The sequence below is a fragment of the Typha latifolia genome, chromosome 13, assembly GCF_019914945.1.
Source record: "Typha latifolia isolate L0001 chromosome 13, TyphaL0001v2, whole genome shotgun sequence".
NCBI classification, from domain to species: domain Eukaryota; kingdom Viridiplantae; phylum Streptophyta; class Magnoliopsida; order Poales; family Typhaceae; genus Typha; species Typha latifolia.
Window position 1 is genome coordinate 1,929,437 of NC_133098.1, and position 25,424 is coordinate 1,954,860.

The 25,424-nt window shown below is 37.9% G+C and overlaps 4 protein-coding genes across 10 annotated transcripts; 1 reads left to right on the forward strand and 3 right to left on the reverse strand.

Annotated features, from left to right (window-relative positions):
- Window positions 1-1,296: 1,296 nt before the first annotated feature.
- LOC140799969 (LRR receptor kinase SERK2-like) lies at window positions 1,297-11,463 on the reverse strand. 5 transcript variants are annotated; one of them, XM_073154567.1, is made up of 13 exons: window positions 11,202-11,463; window positions 9,502-9,558; window positions 9,308-9,422; window positions 8,433-8,565; window positions 7,543-7,614; window positions 6,256-6,399; window positions 6,090-6,161; window positions 4,543-4,608; window positions 4,399-4,469; window positions 4,155-4,295; window positions 3,496-3,837; window positions 2,447-2,841; window positions 1,297-1,899 (listed from the first exon to the last, which is right to left on the reverse strand). In XM_073154567.1, exons 2-13 carry the CDS (start codon window positions 9,553-9,555, stop codon window positions 1,585-1,587), a joined length of 1,920 nt encoding a protein of 639 aa, XP_073010668.1. In that variant the 5' UTR covers window positions 9,556-9,558; window positions 11,202-11,463; the 3' UTR covers window positions 1,297-1,584. The 5 variants fall into 5 exon arrangements, with proteins under 5 accessions (XP_073010668.1, XP_073010667.1, XP_073010666.1 ...); XM_073154566.1 differs by having other exon boundaries at window positions 9,308-9,410; window positions 11,202-11,417; XM_073154565.1 differs by lacking the exon at window positions 11,202-11,463 and adding an exon at window positions 10,910-11,006.
- Window positions 11,464-14,877: 3,414 nt separating this feature from the next.
- LOC140799974 (uncharacterized) lies at window positions 14,878-17,195 on the forward strand. The gene is made up of 2 exons (XM_073154575.1): window positions 14,878-15,876; window positions 16,517-17,195. The coding sequence occupies exons 1-2, from the start codon at window positions 15,231-15,233 to the stop codon at window positions 16,870-16,872; spliced, it is 1,002 nt and encodes a 333-aa protein (XP_073010676.1). The 5' UTR covers window positions 14,878-15,230; the 3' UTR covers window positions 16,873-17,195.
- Window positions 17,196-17,586: 391 nt separating this feature from the next.
- LOC140799975 (5'-adenylylsulfate reductase-like 3) lies at window positions 17,587-20,892 on the reverse strand. Of its 2 annotated transcripts, none has more exons than XM_073154576.1 (4): window positions 20,415-20,892; window positions 18,752-18,939; window positions 18,556-18,680; window positions 17,587-18,183 (listed from the first exon to the last, which is right to left on the reverse strand). In XM_073154576.1, the coding sequence occupies exons 1-4, from the start codon at window positions 20,586-20,588 to the stop codon at window positions 17,729-17,731; spliced, it is 942 nt and encodes a 313-aa protein (XP_073010677.1). In that variant the 5' UTR covers window positions 20,589-20,892; the 3' UTR covers window positions 17,587-17,728. The 2 variants fall into 2 exon arrangements, with proteins under 2 accessions (XP_073010677.1, XP_073010678.1); XM_073154577.1 differs by having other exon boundaries at window positions 17,587-18,156; window positions 20,415-20,798.
- A 457-nt stretch (window positions 20,893-21,349) lies between these two features.
- Window positions 21,350-24,583, reverse strand: LOC140799972 (protein WHAT'S THIS FACTOR 1 homolog, chloroplastic). 2 transcript variants are annotated; one of them, XM_073154572.1, is made up of 3 exons: window positions 23,313-24,583; window positions 23,172-23,248; window positions 21,766-21,905 (listed from the first exon to the last, which is right to left on the reverse strand). In XM_073154572.1, the coding sequence occupies exon 1, from the start codon at window positions 24,552-24,554 to the stop codon at window positions 23,337-23,339; it is 1,218 nt and encodes a 405-aa protein (XP_073010673.1). In that variant the 5' UTR covers window positions 24,555-24,583; the 3' UTR covers window positions 21,766-21,905; window positions 23,172-23,248; window positions 23,313-23,336. The 2 variants fall into 2 exon arrangements, with proteins under 2 accessions (XP_073010672.1, XP_073010673.1); XM_073154571.1 differs by having other exon boundaries at window positions 21,350-21,905; window positions 23,172-24,583.
- Between the last annotated feature and the right edge of the window lie 841 nt (window positions 24,584-25,424).

The window sequence follows — 25,424 nt, forward strand, 5'->3', positions numbered from 1 at the left end:
ATTTTTTTTTTATGTTAGGTGATCCTCCCTGTCAGAAAAGTGGACTTTCTATTTTGTTGTAATGGCTATCGCCATTTATGACTGGCAAGTCTTGAACTTTTCTAATAAATTTGCCAACAAATTGCTCTTGCTGCACTTTCTTTTCACCGAAATAGTCTTCTGTGATGACTGTAAAACTCATGAAAAGTCTTTCGAGTTAATTACATTTTGACACCCCTCACTTCCACCTCGTCCAAAAAAAAAAAAAAATAGATACACTATCTGATTTATCTAATTATATCACTATAATCATAAATTCTATTAGAGAAAATATTAAAGAAATAATTAACTAATTAGATGGATTAAATATACCTTTTTTTTTTTTTTAAAGTGGACGTTGAAAGAAGAAGAGAAATCGATTTAAAGTTTAATATTTGGAGATGTTGCTGTAAAGACCGCTAAAAGAGAAGATAGAATAATCTAGGAGGGCGATGGGCGATGTAGGCATTTTATCCATCTATTAAAATAATTAATTTTTAAGGTTATTTTTCATCGAAATTTCTAATAGTATATTAGTGGATAGGATTTAGTGATATATTTTAAATAGTTTAAGAGGGTGTATTTTTTTTTAAATCTTTTGAAGAGTGAAAGTGATATTTTGGGGGCGAATATTTAACCAATCCAGAGACTTGTGAGTTGTGACCCACATAAGACTAGGAAGAGCTAACACCACAAGCAGCCATTTTGTTGTCAAATGCCATCCACAAATGAGATCACTTTCCGTGTGTGTTCGGAATCGTCAGACATGGCAATTATGTGGAAATTGATGACCTACTTTTGGTTGGCATGCAAATGTCACACTGTTTGAGGAGAGCTACATATGCTCAATAATTGCAGCCCAGGGTTTCTTCTTTCTTGTCTTGTGGTCTACAACTTGAGGAATTAATAATTAATTATGGGGCATACTGCAATAATTGAAAACTGTATGTATTAGTGGATACCACATACTGCCACAGTACCAGTGTGGCAAATAGCCTGGGGTTGGTAGAAGAGTTGATTACCATAAGGCTTATTATACAATATGTGCACAAGTGAACCATCTATTGAAGTATTGAACTCATGCCAGCTTGCATATGTCAAATGGGACAATGCAGTCGTTCTTGACCATTGATGTCAGTAGAATCTTTTACTTTGATTGAGCTGGCTTTCTTGGGCCCTTGTGCAGTGTTAGCCAATTAGCTCATAGTTTATTGATCTAACATTAAATCCAACTTTGGTGACAAAATACTACAGGAAACAACAGGGAACGCAATCATCTAGCTTTTCAATCCCATGTACTGCTGCGACCTAATTAATTATACACATATTGTGAGAAAACTCCCAATCCGAGTTTTCCAGGCTAAAAGATTGACCAAGGTTACTTTTAAATCAAGAACCACAGCGTAGATTTCCACAAATGGAGAGAATGCCAGATCAAGGTGAAGGCATGTTTGGTTCTGCTTTGCCACCATCAAATACAAAATGTATACAAGTAAGAGAAAATAACTAATATATTTTTCATCAGTTGGTTCACATTCTTAATGTGAATTTGATTGTTGCCGCATGTCATCTACCACCAGAGAGTTCAATTGCGTCCTGGTTGTACATAGAATCATCACCCCAGTCGAATCTCCGCTGCATTCTTTCGTACTCTTGTCTCCTGGTAACTTCAACTTGCTGCCACTCTTCCCACCTCTCGGCCAGGCCCTCGCCTTCCAACATCCGAACTACATCGGACATTGTGGGGCGATCCTCCGGTGATCCTTGGGTGCACAGAAGAGCGACTTGTATGATCTTTTCAACCTCCTGACAATCGTAAACTTTATTTAAGTTGCTATCGACAATGGCATCTAGTCGCCTTTCTCTTTGTAGCTTCTTCACCTTCATCAGAAGAACGTATGCTGTCAGTTACTCACTAATCACAAGTTATAAGATTAAACAATTTTGTCAGGAAGGATCGGATTATGAATAAAATGGTAGCCATAATTAATGAACTATATCCAGTTTCTGAACTGGTATAACTACACCAAAAGTATCATATTTTCATAATCTGTATATGAAACTAATAGAAGTAAAACTATTGGACCAGAATTACTGAAGAATGTCATTTTAGTTGCAATATATGTAGCCATGTAAGCTAATGTTGACAAAGCAACTAAATAATTAGTTTCGAGTCAGTACGAGGATTGAACCTACTTCTCATAATGCATCTGTCTGAAAGGTATATTAACTGGTACTAGTGTAGGCTCGTTCATTGTATACAAATAAGTATGCAAGAATCATATGGTCAGAAACTTTCTAATACATAAACAGCGGTAAAATGTAGCGCATGAAACAGTATCCAGATACAAGTACATGCTACATCTAGCAGAAGTCTATCTATAATTGTTAAATAAAATCATGTCAAAGTCAGAAAAAGTGAACTTACATGGTCAAGCAAGAGCACATCATCTTCTTCCTCCAAGCGCGAAAAGTCTATTGCACGTTGTCCAGTAACCAGTTCAAGAAGCATGATGCCATAACCAAAAACATCCGTTCTTTCAGATGACTTTCCTGTAGACAAGTATTCAGGTGCTATGTGACCCATAGTCCCACGCACTTGAGTTGTCACAGATGTCTTTCTGACATCAACTAATTTTGCTAAGCCAAAGTCTCCAACAACCGCTTCAAAATCCTCATCAAGCAACACATTAGCAGCTTTAACATCACGGTGTATAATCTTTGGATTGCAGTGTTCATGAAGGTACTCTAATCCACGAGCTGTTCCTAAAGCCACTCGTTTTCTTACAGGCCAATCTAACACTGGCTCCCCAGGTTTAAATTCTAAATCAAACAAAGCAATATGCACTCATCATTAGAAAGGTAATATAAAGGATGTTATTTTAAGAAGTGTTATGCCTCAACTCTAAATCAAAATATGCATTTAAATATAAACAATATTGATGCCAGCAAATTACACTAATTTGAACAATATGAACAATCTGAATCATTAACCAAGGCCCAAAAGACCTAACTTAAGTAGACAAAGTAATATTGTGAATTAAGATCTCCAATATGTATTTTTGCAGGTGAATAGGTGATGATTACTCCATCAACAAAATGTGCAATCAAACTTTTACAACAGTTTTTGCCATGAGAATATGTTGATCTTCAACCACAAGAGAGCTTTTCATAGAATTTATCTTTGCAACAAAGAATAAACAAATAATTCACGGAGATGGAGATAGAGATGGACATATTTTGGTACTTGGTCAGAAGTGCAAGGATTTCCCTGACTTCCCAGCACAAACTGCACCAGTAACCCTTCTTGGTTACAAGTACGAGCAGCTATAAGAGTATAAGTATTGATATCTCAAATATGCCAATGGTAATCATTGGCCGCCACCAAGTAGTTATTTTTGACACAAGATAAAAACATGTAAAAACAATGTTCACAAATAATCTGGGTATGACAGTTGAAGGAAAAGGAATTAGTACCTCGTAAACGATACGCAACACTCAGATTCTGCATAAAAGGATAAACTAGGAGACGCTCCGTTGGTGTCGTACAGAAGCCAATTAACCTTAAGAGATTTTTGTGAACTGCTACACTTATGAGCTCAATTTCTTGTAAAAAGGCAGCTTCTCCTCCAGGACTTTCATAATCAGTCAACCGCTTCACAGCTATTTTTGTGTTATCCGGAAGAACTCCTTTATAAACTTTCCCAAACCCCCCCTGTCCAAGAACATTTTTCTCACTGAAGTTATCAGTTGCTAGTTGTAATTCTCTCCAAGAAAATCTTTTCAATTGTCCAAATTGAATTCTCCGATCATCTTCACCTGGTCACATAAAATGTGCACAGCGTAAAATTACACAATTGACATGGGCTGTAATAGTTAGATACATATAGATTAAGGCTTTAACTTAAACTACTTGATTATCTTATCCAATTTTCATACTAATTTACACTATAAATGATTACAGCTAGTTGAGACATGGGAACTAGTTTAAGTGAACACAAGACTTCGAGATTCAGGATAACTAAGGTTGAAAGTTTGATCAACCAATAATGTTGAAGAACTGCAAATAAGATTATTCATGTGAAATCCCATATATGCACTTGATAACAGATGTAAATGGAACCTAGGAGCCAAACCTGCAACATCAACATAAATTTCTTCCTTACAGTCTCTCTTTCTACCCTTGCATAAAAGAAACACTACTCCTATGAGAAGGAATCCTACAACTCCTCCAATACTTCCCAGAATGACTCCAACCTTTGAATTATGAGATGATCCTGCAATGATTAAAGTCAATCTTTAGGGGCGATTCCTAGAAGTAAAAAAGACAAAACAGGAAATAAGATTTTACAGCTATAAGTTAGTATATGTTGAACATGCCTTGGGTAGTTATATTGGAGGTGCATGGCTGTGAGAAATTTGTGCCACAATTTAAATTGTTGCCTGAAAAGCTGCAACAAACAACAGAGAAAATCAGTTGCCTGGATTGTGCACTAGTGCCGGAAAGTGAGAACATGTCCATACTTGTATCTGGCCACTTGAAATAGTTGATCAGGTATCTGACCAGAGAGATGATTGAAGGCTAGCCGACTGCCAACATGGAGAAGATCATCAAAATATAATAGAATAATATAATAGTGAATGTTTGAACTCATGAATCCTAGTTCAGCCGATCCAGAAATGGATTGGCCGAAATGGATCCTAACCCAAAACCAGTCTGATGACTGGTTTCAGTCTGGAATCAGCTAGTTTTGGCCGATACTAAAACTGGTTGAAATGGGCTTTTTTAAAGCTTTAGGTCGGATCTAAATAGATCCCACTTAGGGGAGCATTAAAAATTGATGTCGCCAGCTGCATTCTTTTCGAATTTTCCGCTTTTACCTTCTCTCTCTCTCTCATACACTCTCACACTTTACTGAGCTCATCCAGCAATTGATCCGATGAGCTCTTCCAACTAATACGTACTCTGGTGAACTCGAGTAAATTCTTTTTCACATTCCTCTTTTCTCTCTCTTTCTCAACCATTCTTTAATTCCCTCTTTTTTATTTTTGCAGAACAATAGTGATGAGAGATATATCTCTTCCTCTTTCTCACCATTTTACATCTATAATGATAATTTATGAGCATAAAAATTTATCGATCCAGCTCAAAATTCATAATGATTTTGAATGTGTACTTTTTTAAACTTCATCTGTAAGTAATTTTTTTTTTCTATTACTTTTTCTAAATAATTAGAAATTTTCTGTATTTTTAAATAATATTTTAAATTTTACATAATAAAAAAAAATCTAATCTGATAGGGGCGATCAAAATGGCCGATACATATCATGTTGTAGGGGGGGGGGGCTCACGATCTCGATCCCAAGTTTCGGAATCTTGTTTAGTTGTTTTAACTACTAACAATAGATTCTAGTGAGTGTGAAGTTGTAGTGTGACTTGCTCAATCAAGTGCAGCTTTAGCATTGTCGTTCAAACAACCATAGACACACTCGAACAACATCCCAAAATGCAAATGCATTATGACATGCGAAGGATCGTTTGGATGACTGACATCTTGTTAGAAGTGGTTGAGACTCGCATCCGAAATCTGTTCAAATGGATTAGCAGGTTTAGGTATCAGTTTTCCAACGACCAATATCGATATTCAAAACCTTGATGTTGCCTTTCCCATTTCTAGCATTGCGAGGGGTTTGGGCTTGAGTGTTTTAACTCCTCCATGTACTCTTCTATTAATAGTAGATCCTATAGTTGTCTCTGCCGGTGGTTGTAGTCTATAAGCCAAACCACATAATCTTCTTTGTTTATGTTGTGCTTGTGCTTGTGTTTGCTTGAGTTGAAGGTTATTTGTGTCAAAATCTCTATCTAGTGGTCGCTGCCCATGGATCACTCCACTTCTGCACTAGTTTGGGTTTGTTTCCATCCCAATAGAAATTATAGGATAAGACAAAATGAAAGAACTCTAGCAAGACATTTACAAACTACATTTCAAGGAGTATCACAACCAGAAAATCCATCATTTTTCTCCTCTAGCAAGAGATTTACAAATTACATCAGTAGCGATCATACTTACAGGTCATTTAAGCTTGAGAGATTTGATAAAGATTCAGGGATACTCCCATTAAGGTTGTTTTGACTCAAGATCCTGATAAAAAAATGAAGTCAAGATAGATGCAAAAGAAAATTATCTCCAATAGAGAATTTTATCAGTTGGTTAACCAAGCAATAACCTTACTTACAGAATTTGGAGCTTAGAAAGATTTCCAAGAGAAGCTGGTATCTGTCCAGTCAAGAGATTGTTTTCCAAATCCAAATTGTTCAAACTAGACAAATTTCCAAATTGTTCAGGTATTCCACCAGTTATTTTGTTACCTGGCAATGACCTGCACGATTATAAATTAGATACTTTTGGGGCAAAAAAATAAGGAGGAAGTGAAAAACTTAGTAGTGGGAAGTGTCATTTATATCAGGCATGCAGCATATGATTGACACGAAGTAAATTTGTGACTGCTCTTGATAGTAGATTAACAAGAAAGAAATTGGATAGTTAGTAGAAGTCAAATGAGTTAATTCCACTACATTCTTCACAGATGACAGTCTTGGCACAAAACTTCTCTCATAATCTTTGTCCTTCTGTCGATGTTAGCATGTTCTTATGAATTACCATCGCCTTAAAGATGATAAAACAACTCCAAAGTTTTCTGTTGCACAAACTTATAGACAGTCTAAGGTGAGCTAAGACTCGACTAATGCAGTCAACCTCTACTGAGCATTTGGCCTTTAACCTTTTTCATTTTAAAGATGAGATTGACAACTGCTTGATACTGATCCGTCGTATACTTGATTCTTCTGACCATATTAAGTACATGTATCAACAGCGAATTGAAAGATGAAGTATAATATGTGGGTTCCTTTCAGACTATATTCAGAATACTTCATGCAGTACTGATTCACTCCAACAGTGAATTTGGAAATAAGTTTGAAGTTGCCTAAATGAGTCTCGCCAGCTTAAAGGAAGATTGATTGATATTTATAACATAAAGCGGACTTAGCAATTCATACAATAATCCGGCCAAGATTAGAAATAATGTGATCTCATAGCATCTAGTTCTTAATTTACTTTTTCTCACTAAAGCATCAAAAATATATTGTAGATAGATGATATCCTAAAGGTTTTTTATATGATCAAACTTGGCCCTGTTTTATGAATTCCCATCCAAAATGAGTTCTACAATGTGAAGCCTTCCCCCCTCCACTTATACATTCTATACTAGTATAGGGAATTTCCGTTTGCCAATAAAACGGAAAAAATCAAAAAAATCACATGTCAGGTACTCTGTACTTCTTATGAGCAGTCACTTAATATTCATGGCCGATGATCAACAAAAGCCCTAAAACAACATAATTAGTATAACAACAGAATAAGTCAATATTCATAAAAGACAAGTTTAAATAGATGGGAACCATCTTACTTATTTAAATATTATTATAATGCTAAAAATCTTCCAGAAAAGTTATATACTTACAAGACATTTAAGTAGTTCAGATCTCCAATTCTTGGTGATAAAACACCAGTGAACCCCATGGAAGCCAATGTTCTGAAGAAACAAGTTCAGAACGTAAAGTATGTATATTATTATGACGCATAAAGGCAAAAAATATACAACCAGGAAATTTTCAAAGGAGAAAATTATGTATGTCCCAATATCTCTTGTGCATACTTTTAAAAGCCACCACATAGGCAGTAGCAGTAGATTTGCCCTGCCTATGCGCTATGCATCCATAGGTTGCCAGCACCACATATGCATTGCCCACAAATTTATGTCATAACTATAAGTTGTATTGTTGCCATTGTTGGCATATCAATCTTTAAATTTCTCTTTTTGGTGATTAGTACTTTCAGTCTATAACTAATTATATTTGCTGGAAACATTTACTAGTTAGTTTACTTGAGTAATCATATGATTGCAATATAGTCAGATATGCGAATGGGAGTTAATGAAGAAAATTCTGCATATAATGAATAGCTACTTTTACCTATTTATTGGTTTACTGTTGATAACATTTTCAATATACTAGATAATAGATTATATAGGTAATATTTTTTAACACTTCATTGCTAGACTGCTAGACGGCACAGGCACCCAGTGGCTTGACCTCCCGCATATTGTGGGTGCTTTTCATAATATTGTACTTGGCGGAACATGTGCTTGTCTTAATATGTAAGATGCAGGACTAATATTATGTTTGGGCAATTTGAATTAGAGGTACAACGCATATATGTGACATATGAAACTTGTTTGTCACTTCTAAATTTTTGGAATTTAACAACAATCACACAAGTCTCCTCATTGACACTATATGTCCATGTTGGCCAATAGAAGAAAGAAAAAGATATTAAAAAAGAACAACTTACACTGCAACAACATTAGAGTTAGCATCACAAATAACAGCATTCCATGTGCAAGGATTAACTTGATTTTGGTTCCAATCAGAAAGCTGATTACCAGTGGCATTTAATTTAAGCCTCATGTCATATAACGCATCTCCTGAAAATACACAAAATTTATTACCTTATAACCAAGAGAACGAAAGGCTTTAAGAGTTACATCTATAGAAGATCAGTGTAAGAATTTACAGATATCAATACTGATCTAATGCATTACTATATTTCAATGAAAAATGTTTATTGCTCAAATCGTTATTCTTTAGAATTAGCATAACCAATTTTGCACTCAACTTCCATCTTCACATCAGTCAGCTAACTAACTACATAATTTCACAGTTCAAACTAACGATAGCACAAGATTTTTCACTACTGACCAAATTTTTATTCAAAATTAAATTATAGGGTCTCAAAGACGATGTTATAGCAAATGTTGGACCAAATTTGTTCAGTGCCTCATATTCATCAGCAAGCTCAAGACTCAATCTGCTTGAACTTTTTTGTCATGCACTTGAGACGTAATTCATCAAGGCCAGGAACTGGCCATTCTGAGATATGATTCAGGACAATAACCAGTCGACTTGAATGAAACTTACGGTATTTGACTACTACGTTGAAAGAAATGTTCATAACTGTGCTACAAAAGGTTAACAGAAATAACTTGAGACACCAATAAATTTCTGTCAAAAAAATCAGAGAAAATATAAGATGTCATAAAAGAAACATCGCACAAGAACAGAATACTAATAAGCAAACAATGTCACTATGTGATATGTAAGTATGCAACAATGAAGAGCTATACGTAACTATAAATATCATGAGTCAGAAAGAGCAAATGTTAGTACCTTGACGATCAGATTCAGCAAAGAAAGGCAGAGAAGCCAAAATAAGTAGTAGACTGACCAGATTCATTTTTTCTCTTAAGAAAAATTTTATGTATTTACTGTTCTGTGCCATCACCTTGTCAAGAAACAAATATTCAAACTATTACAAGCACGAAAACTAATTGAAGGTATAAGATGAAAGTGAGGAGACTGACCAGATTCATTTTTTCTCTTAAGGAAACTTTTATGTATTTAATGTTCTGTGCCATCACCTTGTCAAGAAACAAATATACAAACTGTTACAAGCATGAAAACTAATTGAAGGCATAAGATGAAATTGAGGAGAGGCAATGTAGAGTCATGCAACGGTAATATTTTCAAAGCAAATGATGAAGTAAGAATGTGAACAGAAAATAAATTGACAAGTAGACTTTTTTTTAACAAGCTTTAAAAAGATAATAAGAAATCTTGAATCATCCTACCTTGCAGAAGATAGATCAATCAAGAATGCAGAACAAAAATTCATATATACTAGTCATGATAGTAGAAGTTGTATTCAAATCCCAACTATCCATTAGATTAAAATTAAGTTGAAATAATCAAGATGAATCAATTGTTCTCAAAACTTAGAAGAACTAGTTATAGATATGACACTAAGCTATCTTTGTAAAGAAATTGCATCAGTCGCACAAGTATAGCTCGAAGGATTGGTCTAACTTGGAGGAGGAGAGTAGTCCAAAGGAGAGGAAGCCACGGGAGGAGGACCCGGGTGAGGGTGCAAGATTTGAATCTAGGGTTTCGAAGGATTTTGAATGCGAGAAGCGGAAGTCGAAGCTGTCTGGGGCGGGAAACGGGCATGTCGAGCATGGGAAGGAGCGGAAGGAAAGGATGGAGGATGCTGCGATGGCTGATCGGTGGGGAAGATGTTTGTTCTGAGAAGAGGAGTAGAGGCGACAATTTTGGGCCTGTGGATGTTGATAAGAGCTCAAAATTAAAGCTTTCTAATGATGACTTGAAGAGCAAGTCTTGTAGAAGAGCTGAATGGGAAAGGCTCTTGCATTAAGATAAATCTGTATTTCAAGTTCTCAACTAAACATATGTGTAGCCAGTAAGAAATTAGTTTGTACATGAATCTGAATTGCCTAGAATGAGCTTAGTTCTGGTTCATATGTACATAATCCGCATCTGGCTAGATTTACAAGCACTGGTAATAGCACTCTTGGAGTAACCTCTCTTGTTCCTAGAAAAAAGCACCATATTGTGGCACCACTTTGACTTTCCAGATAGAAAATTATTTGGTGGAAACATAAGACATAGTGAATTAGTGACTACCCAAAAAACTTGCATTGTATCACACGCTATTAAGATCAAACAACACCAAACTTCAGAAAGTAGAGTATAATCTATCATTGATTTTGACTATTGACCTGGTGTATGGAGTGACAACATGCATCTTTTTTGCAATCATTTTTTTGATATATTGATTCATCTACAATCTTAAAGTCTAAACCCTCAATCTAATTGTACAGACAGAACTTTGTTTAATTTGAGTCAAGAATGCGCTTCTTCATGCTATGTAGAACAATCTTTTGACCTTAAAATTGGCTAACGATCTATAATTACCTATCCTTTGCAATTAATACAAGTCTAAACTGCGGCATCGCCAAAACTGCAGCAAAATACGGCCTTTAATCAGAATAAACAAAGAGATGCATCGTCATAATAGATTAACGCCAGAATAAGAAGCGGAGAAAAATAGGAAGTAGGGTTGGGGTTTCTCTATGCTTATGAGAAATCTGAAGCCCAACTCCCAGAAGGTCCTTAATAGGAATCGCCAAGCCCCGCAAAGACATCATGGAACTCCAACCACAAGAAATAGAGAGATAATGATGGGAAAGGGAATTTTTTGCTATACCTGAGGCTAAAAGGAGATCCATTTCTCGAACAATAGAAAGACGAATCCTCCTGTTAGATTCGTATAGAACCAACTCCGTTCGATTTATGATCTCTTTCCTCCAATTCTTATCCCACTCGATCTACCGAGAGAGCGAGAGAGAAAGCGAGAGGACAAAGAAGCTTTGGCTACGACTCCCAAGTCCTAACAGTTGCTCACACAAACAGAAGTAAACGCACTGATGCGATAAAAGTATTTCTATATTTAGTTCCTTCGGAGGGCTGCGCTATATATATATATATATATATATATAGATTTTGACCAAAATATTATTTAAATATTAAATATTTACTAAATTAGATCACCGTTACTACAATAAAATCGCTCCCTCAGACAATAATTTTTAGTTGCTTTTAATATATTAAAAAACTGTTAGAAAAATTAATATCTTAAACAACGAATTTTTTTCACTATTATTTCTATATAAATCGCTTTCAGGAAATGATCAATAAAAGAAATGACTAAAAATCAATATAGCGATTTCACTGTACTACTAGTTTGAAAAATAGTTTGACAATACTATATTTAAAAATATATTTTATACTATAATACTATTTTAATCAAAAACTCTGTATTTATGAGCATTAACTCTGTATTTTATGATAGAAATCGTGAACTTAATTTCTAGAAAGTTGAGTTTGATATTTAATGAAATTTTTCGTAAGAATTCTATATAAAAAATATAATAGTTCAATGATTTAACTCTTTCAGCAAATAATTAAAATTATGAGTTTAATTTCCTACAAATATTAAAGTTGATATTTGACGATATTTTTTATTAGAGAGCTACATGGGTAAAATACATTTACTTTTTGTCGCACTCGTACTTAACTTATAATCTATAAAAAGATTATAATAAAAAAATATATTATTTTCTATGCCATGAAATCAAGAAATAAACTATGAATCATATCTCTCGCATTTAGAATGCCAAAATTGATGGTATATTCCAAACCTTTTGTATTCTTGTTGGATGGAGAAGGGTCTTTTCACAACTTTTATACTTTGCTATCTAATCCTTAGGATGGATTTGGCTGCAATGAAAAAGAAATGAAAAAAAAAAAAACGAAGAAAAAGAATCAACTTGGCCAACCTGCAGAAGATTTTTATGTGGCTTATATCTTAGCAACAGTGACTCAAATGTATCATCCTCAATGTCATTTTAGCGTGAAGTTAATATATTGCTCTTAAAAATATATCAACCATTAAACCCTTCACCTTGGTTTCTCAATAAGTGATAGTGATTTCTTTGAACTTGCGGGCTAAATATGGACCGCTGTTGTGTAAGCCGTTTTGGGTTCGAATCATTAAATAATTATAATTTCAATTAATTAAAGTTATAGTTTCGTTAAATTCGTTATTTGGAGGAGATTTTAATTGTACGTAATGAAAATCTAATGATTGAAGGCAGATTAGAATCAATAATATGCCCATTAAACAAAAGGCTTTTTTACTTGTATACTCCCCTAAATTTAATATTTACATATATAATTTTAAATAATTTAACATAAAAAAAATAAAACTATTCTTATTCTAGAGTTCATAAATTCTTTTAACTAACGATATTTTTGTTAGTTTCTATCAAATTATCGAGGCTTAACTCGAAAAGTAAGGAGTATATTTTTTGAAGGGTATACACGTAAAAAAAAAGAAGATTTATTGTGATTTTAGTAATTGTAAAGGTTCAAAGTGCAAAATTTTATATCAAGACGTGGGAATGAACCTACCTATCTATTAAAGAACCCATCCTAGACTCCTACCATGCCACCAGTGGGGGCATCACTAAAGAGACGAGATATTATCATATTAAGAGAGAGAGAGAGAGAGAGAGATAATAACTAAGCATAATGCTCTTTTCCAAATCATATCTTTATATTTTAATTACCACTTTACTATTATCGAATTAGTGGAATAAAGAATTAAAGTGGACTTTGTTGATGATGCTCCAATTCTTAGTGATGTGGTGCCTTGGTAGTAGCTTGTACTATGGAATCTTTTTACTTTCATTGGGCTATCTGCCCAACTACGCGTAGCTCCTCTGATTAAATTTGAATTAAATTTATTTTTGAGTTTAGATATTAAATTAAGTTTAAGTTGAAATTATTTAAATTTTTGAGTTTGAGAGCCGAGCTTCAGTGATCAATAAGCAATTTCAAGCATAAATTAATTTAAGCTTTTGATCAATTGGTTCTAACTATGGTTACGGTTATTGAAAATTCCATCAAAAAAAGGCCCTAAAATATGGATTAGAACCAAATCTTAACAAAGATAAGAAATTAACACTATAAACAAATTGATTGATAAAAAATATATTACTGAGATTCAGATTTTTCAATCTTGCACCAATAACTCAAGATTCTTGAGAGATGATGATAAGAAGAAAGGCGATCTTTTTGTATCTACGAAAACTACAATCTGATCATAGCACAGTTACATACTTACCGATTAGATTTATCAAGAAGCGAGTAGACCTACTCACAAATAGTAAGGGATCCATGAGCGTGGGTGTCGATATCGACTATTGAGGGAGATCCATGAGCACAGCAACTAAAGTTGAGAAGGCCAATGGACTGATGATGAGAGCGGTAGGTTGGTTTGTGAAGAAAGGAGCCGTCAATGTTGGGTAGCATAATGAAGTCATTGAGCTTAATTTTGAAAGATTATATTTAGTGCAGACAAAATTAGTCTATGGCATAGGCAACAAGAGGTGAAAAGAAGTGTAAACTAATCGAGCTTGAGCGAGTTGGCTCTGACTCAAGCTCAGTTCAATTTGAGTTGAGCTCGAGTCTGAAATGAACCTATCATTAAGCCCCATTCAAATTGAGTCGGATCGAGCTAAATCGAGTCAGATTAAGCCAAAGCCAAGTCACAAAAAGAAGATCAAGGCTTATGGGACGACGTTGGGGGACATGTCGGAGAGCTGTGTGGCGGAGGTGCTGATCCACCTCAATCCGCTAGAGATTTGTCGGCATCGCGACGGCTTGCCATTGTTGAAGGAGAAGGAGGTGGCACTACGGCAGTGACTTAGTGAAGGAGAACGAGGGCACGATGAGGCACCACAGCAACGGCTTAGAAAACGAGCACCGAAGGAGGAGGAGGAGGCGGAGATGTGGAAATGGGATTTAAAGATTAGTGTTTTTTTCACCCTTTTTATACCGAGCCTATCGAGCATGAACATATTATCTCTAGCTTAGGCTCGACTCAATATTAATTTCGAGCCAATTTTGGTGGCTTAAGTTTGGCTCATTTCTAACTGAGCCAAGTCGAACTCGAGCTTCAGTCGAGCTGAGTCTAAATATCTAGTCTATACTGACAGCCCTAGAGGTGAAATGGGGTTTATTATTGCTTTTAGTCTCGTTGCCTCTATACTGTCCGGAATGATCGCGGACGAGAGCCCCTTATTTCTGGGGTTAACAAGGCCGATGGATGAACGAACGCAAAGGCTCTCCTCGTGGGTCTCGTCAAAGCTTAAAACTCACAACTTCTCCAACATTTGCGTCTAAGTTGCACTTGCAAATTCTGGTGGAAATCCTCAACAACCCATCTGTCTGTCTCTCTTTAGCATATGCACCAAACTATTATTGTGCGTGTATACTATAGGGACACATCTCATACGCGTATTTGCACCCTGTTTTTGTGGTAATAAACGTTACCTGTTTAAAGAACATTTTCCTTTATATAGTATTAGTTGTCATACTTGGTCATATGATGATCAGGGAAAAAGCTACTCGCTGTTTGCTACCACACACAACAACAACATAGATTTTATAGACTAGTGGTCCACCTAACCGCCGTGGTAACCGCACCTATGGCTGGGTCTCCCTCCCTCCCATTACTCATTACTCATTACTCATTACTCTTTCCCCGTGTGAACTGTTGTCAAGTGTTTAAACTTGCTCGACTTTTCTAATTCCAAACCTCCAATAGCTTACCCTTTTTTCATCTCTTATTGAGGGCGGAGAAGCCAAACTCATCAAACCCGGTAACCTTATGGATACCCTGACCGCCCTCCTCTCCTCGAAACTCGTCATCCAATCCCCATATTTCTCTTCCTCCTCCCTCCTCCTACGCCGCTACCTCCTCTTCCTCCTCCACATCCTCCTCTCCCTCTTCTCGCTCCTCCTCTCCCTCCTCCTCGGCCCTTCCAGCTCAGATTCCTCGCCGAAACCCGCCGCCCAACCCGAGGGCACGCGGGCCCTCTCGCACGTGCTCGCCGTCGTCGCGCGGGTCCCCGTCGCCTCCCGGAAGTACGAGCTCGTCCGATCCCTCGCGGAGCGGATCCTCGAAGACAACCTCCGGTTCGGCGTCGCGGGGGTCAACCGCGGCGCGCTCTCCGAGGCGTTCGGGAGGACGCTGCGCCGCCTCGAGGCGGCGGTCGCGGGGGAGAGCGGGGTGGAGGCCTTGGTGGGGAAGGTGAGCAGGTGGTGGTGGACGGCGACTGCGGGGGAGGAGGAGAGAAAAGGGGGTGGTGCGGCAGCGGAGAAGATGGCGGCAGAGTTGATGTGGTTGGGGAAGAAGATGGCGGAGTGCGGCGCGGTGGAGGAAGCGGTGGAGAGGTGGAGCGCGGCGGCGGGGCTCGGGCGCCGAGCCGTCGCCGCCGAGCCGAGGATTCAGGTGGCGTTGGTTCGCGTCGCAGGTGAGACTTCTGATATTCGCATTTTATTCGTCTTCGTTTTATGCTATTATTCGCATCTTATTCGTATCGGATGTATTTTAACCCGGTCCGCATTGGTATCGTGGGTCCCAAAAGGAAAAAAGAGTTGTTTCTTTTGCATATCACCCCCTAAATTTGACCTTATTGCAAAAAACTTCGTCCGTGTTACAATACTTCTTCCGAAAAACCGAGGAAGTTTTTAAACAATAATTCCAAGAATCTGATCGAGGATCTGCCGTGTGGAATTGCAAGACATTGCGACGACTAGTATTATTTTTTAGTTCCAGCGTGTCGAGATCCAATTGGTCTCGAGGAATTTTAGCTTTCTAGAAGCAAATGGTCGGCAAAACATTGGACGGAACCATACGCCCCTGGATAGGATTCACCGTTAGAGAACAAAATCTGACGTGTACTTGTCCTTGGGGGAGTGCTGGATAAAAATGAGAATAACATCTTGAGCTTATCTACAGTGTTCGAGCTTGGGTTAGATAATATTTGTAACCTTTTCGCCTTTTAACTATGTTACTTCTCTAATCATTCTAGCTCTTAGGCATCTTGAGTATAATTCAAGATAATATTGACACTATGACATTGGTTGCTGAAACTATGGTATCTTGTGCAGTATTCTTATTCAAGCATGCCAACTCTAAGCAATTTGAAGGATGTCAAGGAGGTGTGGAGGAGGAGGAAGAAGAAAAGAGAGCCAATTGCGACTGCGGGATAGCGATGTTGACATCATGGTTGCCATTGCTGTGCAGAGCGAGCAATGGCACAGATGCTCCAGTGTTGAGTGGTAGGGAGAAGGCAGAGATGGTGAGGGTACTGGAGGAGATGATTGAGAAGCTAACTTGGGAGCAGCAGGAAGAGGTTCTGGCACTCTGGCTCCATAATTTCACCTTATGCCCAGATTCCGATTGGCCGAATCTGGAGTCCTGCTACACCAGATGGTATTCTGAATCACGCAAGCTCCTGATGTAATCATCAGTAGGCTATAGAAGTAATAGATCATTACAGATGTGAATCTCATAAAAGGTTGCCTCGATATAGTGGCAGACAAGTTTGCTTCAAAACAAACATGAAATTCTTGAAGATCAGATGTCTAGTTGTAGTCTGAAATATCAAATTCAGATACCGTTGCAATATAGGTTAAAGGCAGAAGCATATTCTCTTCTTTTTATTTCTGTACTCTTATACACCAGTTTAGTTTCAGCTCAACTTTGTACAAAGAATTCAGCTCTGGTTGTACTTGTATACTCTCTTAATCGATTTCAACGACTGCATGATAAGTTGGTTCCAACAAATCTGCAAGGTTGTGGCATCATTAGAAACCTAGGTCACTGTGCTTTACAAGTAGGAGAATTGCAGGCAGGCAAAGCTTTTAACACTCTTTAGCCTAGAATCCAATATATCTCTGAGATTTGTCCTCACCACTAGTACTTTGCTGTGAGGAAAGTAATTCTGCTGAGGAAAAAATGAATTGATATGAGCCTGAGGGCATATATAACTGCTTGTTTCGTAATCTTTGATTAGTTACTGCAGCTACCTATCGTCAAGAGGCTACAACACCATATGAATATAAACTGCAAACATTTTGCGCTGTATCAAGGACTGTCAGCAGTGTCTTTGCAGCAAGAGTTATGAAACAGCCGATAGGTGCTGGTATAGAATTTAGATAGAAACTATAACAGGAAATTAACAACAATCGGCCATTAATTCATTTTCCTCCTACACAACCTGCTACAAGAATTGCCACAGCCCATCACAGTAAGCACTGAAACATGTTTCTGTTTATGGTGATCCATCTACTATACAGAGTGAATTACATGGTTATTTTCTATCCTCTCTCCCCCACAGGGTGAGCCCTTCTGGAACTTGGCTCTCCGATTGATACTGATACCAGTGACTTGGAGGCCCAGGCCCTAGCATTCATTGCTCCTTCATGCAAATTACTTCTTTTACACGGATTCAACCTTTTCAGCCCCTGTTTTGCTTGCTCAACATAACCTTGGAAATAATCATCTAAATTCATCAAGTTTGTAAGTTGCATATGCCTTCCCCAGGCCCACTTGACGAATGCATTCAGTTTTGGAAACAGAAAATAAAGCAGTCGCAACAGCACAAAAGAGATGGCCAATGCCAGATATGTATCTTGCTGAAGTAATTTTTCTGGCGATCGTGCCCATGAGAACGGACAATTCTCCTGCTCAGCCTCTTCCTTGACCTCAGCAAAATTTAGTGAGTCCAGAATTTTCTCTACAGACACTGAATCCAGTGACAAAGGATTTATACCTTCAACATGTTTAATAAAATAAAATTGATGAGAACAGTTCAGAAAAGGAGATAAACAATTATTCAAACTCAAAGCAGAATACAATGAGCAACTTAGAACAGTGTAGACCAGTGGATAACACTTATGTGAGCATGTAACTGCTGAATCACTATATGGCCTAAACCATGGTACAAAATCCTGTTTTTTACTTTTATAAAAGCATGAGGCATTTGAATTAAGGGGAAGAAAGGAGCACACTTCAGTTGGAAGAGATGGAAGTATTAGAATATAACAGTCAAGCATGAACTAAATTTTAACTGTGTATGATTGTAACTCATCTTCCTAATTTTATGTACTTCTTTCAAATGATCCACATGAAAGAACCAACTTACCCGTGACATCATCATAGAAAGAAACTAGGGAATTGATGGTTCGTGATCCATGATATCGCGCCCGCATTGTCGAATTTAGGAGAAAAAGAGTTGGAAAACCATGAACTCCATACCTTGAGAGAATGCTGCAAAGCACAATTCCAGTTATATTCCATGCATAAAATTAGCTTATGAAAATATTTCAGCATACACAAACCTTGGCCTGATAACAGATTCTTCAAATGCAAAATGACGTATGGTTGGAAACAAGGAAGATAATCGCTGAAAATTTGGCTTGAAAATTTTGGAGAAAGGACACCAGGAAGCATAGAAAAGCACAGCCAAGAAGCCCTCCCTGTTACCGTGCAGTAGACTCAGCGCCCTTAGCAATGTAGCTTCATCTCCCTAGTGAAATGTATCAAAATTAAACAGATCATTGAGAAGAATGTTTGCTTCATCTACAAGTAAAAGGAAGGTTACAAGAGGGAAATAAGCATGAGGAAAAATATTTGTCCAAAGATTAATAGACCTGGGCCACCCTAATGTACATAAGAGAAGAGAAGTAGCACTATAAAATAAGGAGCTCTGCCATTGTCGAATTCTAGGAGTTACAATAGTATACCAACCTGTTGCAGCTACTCATAGAAACGGGATCCTGTCTACTAGTAGCGGGTGACATACAGATGCCAGACCCACCTACATGTCAAGAGCTATTCAAATACCTGTTCTCACTTTCCACTTTGTCTTCAAACCTGAACCTTTTATCTTTTGATGAAGAGGGAAGTGGATATAGGTCAGTGGGGAAGTGTAATATGGGGGCAAACGCAAAAAAAATACCCCTATATTATAAGGATACCATCTATACTCAAAAGCAAAAAAGGCAAGGGAAAGGAAACTTTATTATTTTATACATCCTAACTAAATCTGTACATACAAACTCTAATGACATTGGATGTAGGTACAACAAAGGATTGTCGTGCAGAATCATAGCAGGGTATGATGATGTTTTGGGGGAAAGCTACTCTCCTAATTGTCTAGACTGGTAGCCCTTTCCTGTAAACAGAGCCAAGAGAAAAAAAATATATATTTTGGAGAAAAAAATATTTTACCACACTGTGTTCAGATTCAAAACCAGTTCAACCAAAAAATTCCTTCCTTTCAAGTTTCAATAATCATAGGTGGATTTTCCACTGAAGCACTATATGCGCATAACTTGCACTCTCGTTGTAGATGATTTAAAGTTTCACCTGAAATGGAAGTAGCGACCGAAATTCAATAAAAGCTAAAGCCAAAACTCATTAGTTAAGGCCAAAACTACCAAAATTGCTGATTTTAACATTTATTTAGATCACAATTCGGCTTTCTAGGGGTCAAAACCGAAACCAAAACTGAAACTTCGAACCAAAATTTGTAGCCCATTTCTTAGGAGAGCTGACCGAATTTTCCGATCTATGCATAAGAGAGGGCTAGCCTCTTGTCTAGTCTATAATTAGCTAATGACCTCTTAATCTTTTGAAACAAAAATTGTTTCAAATTAAATGTGCCTTGTGGAGCATGGAAGAATTTAAAAATGCTCATGATTTCAACATGCTTGGCCGCCAAATTACCAAGGCACATAAACAGGGTAAAACAGATTTGAGATACAACCCTTCCAGACCTTTCCTTTTCCTTATTGAGAATTATGAATAGTTTTAGAAATCCATGACATTGATGTCTCAATTCTCCTACCTTTTTCGTTTAAATTTCATCCAAAAAGGATCTGCTTTCATTTTATCAAATCAAACACAAGCTACCGAGGAAGAATTACTAGTAAAACAAGATACAAAATTTCTTCATCCTAAGAGAGAAAATATTAACCCTAGAAGAGGTAAGTAACTGACCTCGACGACGTCAATGGGGCCGTAGTCGAGCCCCCGGAAATTTAGGGCCGAGCACATGGCCTGAACCCCCAAAATCGAATCCGCCGACGGCAACCTAGGGCAAACCGCCGCGGCGGCAAGCTCACCGGCGGCGAGCATCAGGAGAAGCGTCGCCGTCAGAGCCCTCGCCGCCATGATCTCGACGTGAAAGAGGGGTGACGGGACGAAAACCCTAGATCCGCGAGTTTCGAGGAGGAGGAGGCGCAGGATAGCCGGAAGCAGGTCCCACCCCTTTTAGCATTGGGAGCTCTCCTCGTCCATGACGATCGAAGCTTCTTCTCTTTCTTCTTCCTTTTTCTCCTTCCTTTTCTTTTATCTTTATTTTATTTTATCCTTCCCCGTCCTTGTCTGAGAGGGTCGAAGGGTGCTTTTATCTAACTCAAAGTTGAATAGGAGCCGTTGGTTTCCGATCGGACGGTATAAAGTAAGAAGTCCAGCCTGGACTGGAGAAGTTTGCAGCGTTTATTTTAGGATTAACTACCACCAAATTATTACCCATTTTCATACAAAGTTCTTGTGGCATATATTTATTATTTTAGAAAAAAAAAAGTTTGAAAAATAAAATATTTATTTATTATTTATGTTTGCATCCTCGTATCACAATGTGAAAATAAATAATAGTTTAAAAAGTTAATAGCTCTTTATTCTAAGCTATAGAAATACCACTTTTGATTGTATTAAATCTTTAATACTACTTTCTAGAGGTGTCATTAGGATGCATCATATGGTACATTTAGAAAAGTATGTGTATCATATGTGGAGTTACAGACCTGACACGTAGATAAAAGGAGTAGGATCATTGTCAATGACAGCTTTCACTGCTCATTGAAAAAAGATGATAAACTACTCTCCAGAAGTACCACTAACCTGGAGTTGGTACAAGGCTACACAACTCATCACAGTCCTTGTGTAATGCATTCAATAGGATCGATCATACAAAATGCTGATTTAATAATGAGAGTATACAATGAGCAGGAAAGGAAGGAATCAATCATTCACAAATAAAGAACAAGGAAACAAAGTGGAAGCAAATTACTCACAAACTTACTCCTTGTTTACTACATGGATGAAGATGATGAATTCAAAGATAATTGGTTTGATAGGTAAGCAATTATTTAGCACAGTCAGATGACCTGAAATCCTCTCCTTTCATGCAGATCAGATAGTCATTGCTCAGCAACAGAATCATCATGGCTGGAATCTTTGCTGCACCTAACAAAAAATGTGCTAGCTCAAACCCGGTGACCATCTTTAGCGAGGATATATCGCATTTTAGATGAGAACAGGGGCATGACCAGTATCCACTTCTGTTTGATCACCTAATGCCTTAGTTGGCTGAGACAGATGTATTTGACTCCTAACTAGTCTCAGAAGATCCTGTCAAATCTAATCAGCTCTTCGAAGCCAGGCATGCTCTGGGACTTTTCACTGACACCATTATCAGCTTCAAAACTGTTTCAACATTAAGGTCTTTTAATCAGTAAAATGCTAAATGTTTCTTAACAGAACAAGGTAAGTGCACTTCAGAAATCAACAACCATGCAGAAATTAATAGGGAGTGATTAGATGCTATCCTGTATTTGGTGCATCTAAAGCGACTGTCGCATGGCTGAGTGATGAAACTTACTAAAGAGAAGCTTAAGAACCAGTTACATCATGCTGATAACTCAAACTAACTAAATGCAATAAAATATCAAGGTAATATGGGTGACAGCTGACAACCTCATAATCAAATCTGACGTAAGTACAAGGATATTACAATTATCATATAAGTGATTATAACAGTGGTGATGGCGATGCTGACACTGTACTATATACTTTGGGCTGCAAACACCATTCCACGACATCCCTGTTCATTCATAAGTGTTTCGATAGGTACATCTTCAAAAAATGTGGATCAGTTTGATAGGTTGTAAATATTGTTGCTTAGTTTTTTTTTAAAAATTGTTGCTTAGTTTAGAACAATTGTAAGCCTGATGATTGCATGACCAGGTTGTTTAATTTCATTTTTAAAATGTCTAATCAAGGAAATGAGCATTATGAATTTGTTTGTTGTTAATAACTTAAAATGAGCTCATAACAAACAACTAGGCACTAGGACTCATAAATAAGAAGTCCCAGTAACCTGCTCCTGCAATCACATTCAATTGCCTTTAAGTTATGTAGAAAAGTAGAAGCGATATACTAATATCTTTCAGGACATCATTCATTTCTAATAGAGAAGTAGCAGTGTAAGTATTTGAATTTGAAACATGTGAATCTCTATAAAATCTCAGCATTCACTATCCGACCTTTTCATCTACAAAAAGGGACAACTTTGAGATCTTATCCAATAGTGTGGCTTTAGATGAAATGGTTACTGCCATTCAGGAAAGAGTTGGCAAAGTAATTTCAGAGGAAAAGAAATTACGGGAAATGTGTAGTGATCCTTGAGAGTATCAGGAAAGTCAACTGTTGCACTTTTAAAGGAAGGAGTATTCATTAGATGCTACTACTTTTAATAATGATGAGAGTCCAATTGCCATATATATATATATCTTCAGTTACTCAAAGTTATTGATCACTCCATGCATTAAGATTAAGTCCAGCACAACACAATTATCTAACATATAAGAACAAATTTTAGGAAGACAATGTAAAATGGATGAAAAATGTCTACAGTAAGAGCTCAATAATAGAACAACAATGAGAAATAACATTTCCAATAAGAAACTCTACCTGGTTCATGTCTCCATAGAGTCACCATCTCTAGATCAAAAGTCCGCGCCCCCAATATTAGTGAAAGCAACCAGCATCTGAAATAACCATTCCTCATCAACACCCTTATATTGGAAAATTGACTCGATTCACCTAACTCACTTTCGGAAGACTACTACAATATCTTCAACTCATTGCATCTCCTTTGACAAGAGGGGCACCCTCCATTTCCGCCATACAAGCATATCGCTGCAATTTCTCATTGAACAACACCTGAGGATCCTTCTCTATCAGAGTTCCATCTTCCCTATAAGCATCCTTCAAGAACACTGCCCAATTCATCTCTGTCCCCGCTAGGTAAAATGCACGCGGCTGCTTCAACAACATCTGATATGTGTGCTTCGTGAGGTTAAACTCCTCCTTAAACTCCACAATATGATGTATCCACGCCCTCTTCTCCAATGTCAAGCTCAAGAACTCGTGTATCACCCCAACCCTATACTTCTCCGCCTCCACCGACCACAGCTTCAGCCCTGATCCGTCCGAATAAGGAGATATAAGGGGGAAAGTGGTCAGCTCATCAAGCCGCCGCTCCTCGTCCTCATCCAAAGGAAGCGCTTTTTTGTGCTCAATGGCAAATTTAAATGTTCTCCTCACCCGGTTTTCATTGACGAGGAAGTCACGCTCGAGGGCACTGATGGCGAGTGCGGGGTCCCACTTTACGAGCTCTAGGATGTGACGGCCATCGGGGTCGATGGCAACGCGGAAGAAATCAGGGTATTTGAGCACGCGATCGCGGAAGTCGTCAGGGAGGCCGAGAATCTGGCGGCAGTGGTGGAGCTTCGCAAGGGGGAGACGGTGATTGGCCGTGATCATGAGGAGCTTGCGGATTGAAGTGACGCGGAGGGGTTCGAGGGAGTCAAAAAGGGATCTTTCCTCCTCGAGAAGAGATTCCATGAGAGAGGTGAAGGCGAGGTGGGGAGTAGAGCCCACGCGAGGGAGGTGGAGGAGGAGGGGGTGGCGGGAGACGAAGTTGGAGAGCTTGCGGCCGCGGGGGAAGCCGAGGTCGTGATGGAGCTTGCCCGCGAGGGGGAGGGGGAGGAGACGAGGAGACGGGAGGCGGGAGAGGACGGAGCGGGTGCGGGAGAGGAATCGGAAGGCGGCGTCGCGGTCGAGGATGGCGTCGAGGAAAGGGAGGCGGCGGGAGGGGTCGCGCTGGATCGGGGAAAGGCGAGGGCTTTGGAGCTTCTTGAGGAGCTTCTTCCGGCGCTTGCAGGGGAGGAGGGGGAGGATGGAAGAGATGGAGGTAGGAGGGGTGGAGGCAGAGGTGGGGTTGGGGTTGGGGTTAGGGGATGAGGAGGGGAAAAGGTGGGCTTTGGTGGTGGCGAGGAGGCGACGTGCCATTTAGGTGGGTAGGAGGGATGCAGGGGGTTAGATGAAAGGGGTTTATGATATCTGAGAGAGGTTTATCTAGAACCAATCCCAAGTCCCCAACAGATCCTCTTTATTTTTATTTTTATTTTTATTTATTTATTTGTTATTATTATTATTATTATTATTATTATTTGTGTTCAAAAGACTGGAGACTAAATATTAGATATAAAAACACTAAGATCTTATTAAATTTTTAGTCAATATATAAAGCCGTCTAGTTTAAATTTTAAATCATTTGAACTAAATGTCACTGGATATTACTTTAAGCTATCGCGTTGTCAAACTGCTCTATCAACGACTCTCTTCAATTGCATTTATATTATTACAATCATCAAATAAACTTATTTGCTGTAAAGATGATCGATCCTATCTGAAATCCAAGAACAAAATGAAGTGTTTATTACAGTCAGTTAGCAAACTAACTTATTACCTACCCATTGGAAGCAGTTAGATGTTCATCTGAGATTTATGATCAATTCACACAAATTATCTTTTAAGCAGGAAGCCCATAAATAACTATGCGTAAACAATATAGTAGTTGTAAAATAAAATTATAAATATCTATTTGACATTAAACCAAAAAAATGCAACAAGATTAATTTAATTATCTTTGTCTAATACCTCACATTTATCTTCTTCTTTCTTTTCCAACTAAAATAAAATTGGGATAGCACCATTGCCCTATCCCTGATAAGTCTTGTTTTATCTCTACCCAAATGCTTTCGTGTCCCCCCACAATATAACGGATTCAAATGAATAAATAGCAAGTCATTGCAAGACAATGAGGCTCAGAAGTGTCTTTGAAAATTGAAATAGTTACTAGTCACCTTGGCCACCATT

Coding starts and splice junctions, on each gene's coding strand:
- LOC140799969 (XM_073154567.1), bottom strand. CDS start 9,555: ATGGCACAGAACATTAAATACATAAAAGTTTCCTTAAGAGAAAAAATG. Junction 8,566..9,307: donor TGCTGAATCTGATCGTCAAG/GTACTAACATTT, acceptor GTGTATTTTCAG/GAGATGCGTTATATGACATG. Junction 4,470..4,542: donor TTTCAAGTGGCCAGATACAA/GTATGGACATGT, acceptor TGTTTGTTGCAG/CTTTTCAGGCAACAATTTAA.
- LOC140799974 (XM_073154575.1), top strand. CDS start 15,231: ATGGATACCCTGACCGCCCTCCTCTCCTCGAAACTCGTCATCCAATCC. Junction 15,877..16,516: donor GGCGTTGGTTCGCGTCGCAG/GTGAGACTTCTG, acceptor TATCTTGTGCAG/TATTCTTATTCAAGCATGCC.
- LOC140799975 (XM_073154576.1), bottom strand. CDS start 20,588: ATGGCGGCGAGGGCTCTGACGGCGACGCTTCTCCTGATGCTCGCCGCC. Junction 18,681..18,751: donor GAATCTGTTATCAGGCCAAG/GTTTGTGTATGC, acceptor TGTGCTTTGCAG/CATTCTCTCAAGGTATGGAG. Junction 18,184..18,555: donor TTTCTATGATGATGTCACGG/GTAAGTTGGTTC, acceptor AACATGTTGAAG/GTATAAATCCTTTGTCACTG.
- LOC140799972 (XM_073154571.1), bottom strand. CDS start 24,554: ATGGCACGTCGCCTCCTCGCCACCACCAAAGCCCACCTTTTCCCCTCC.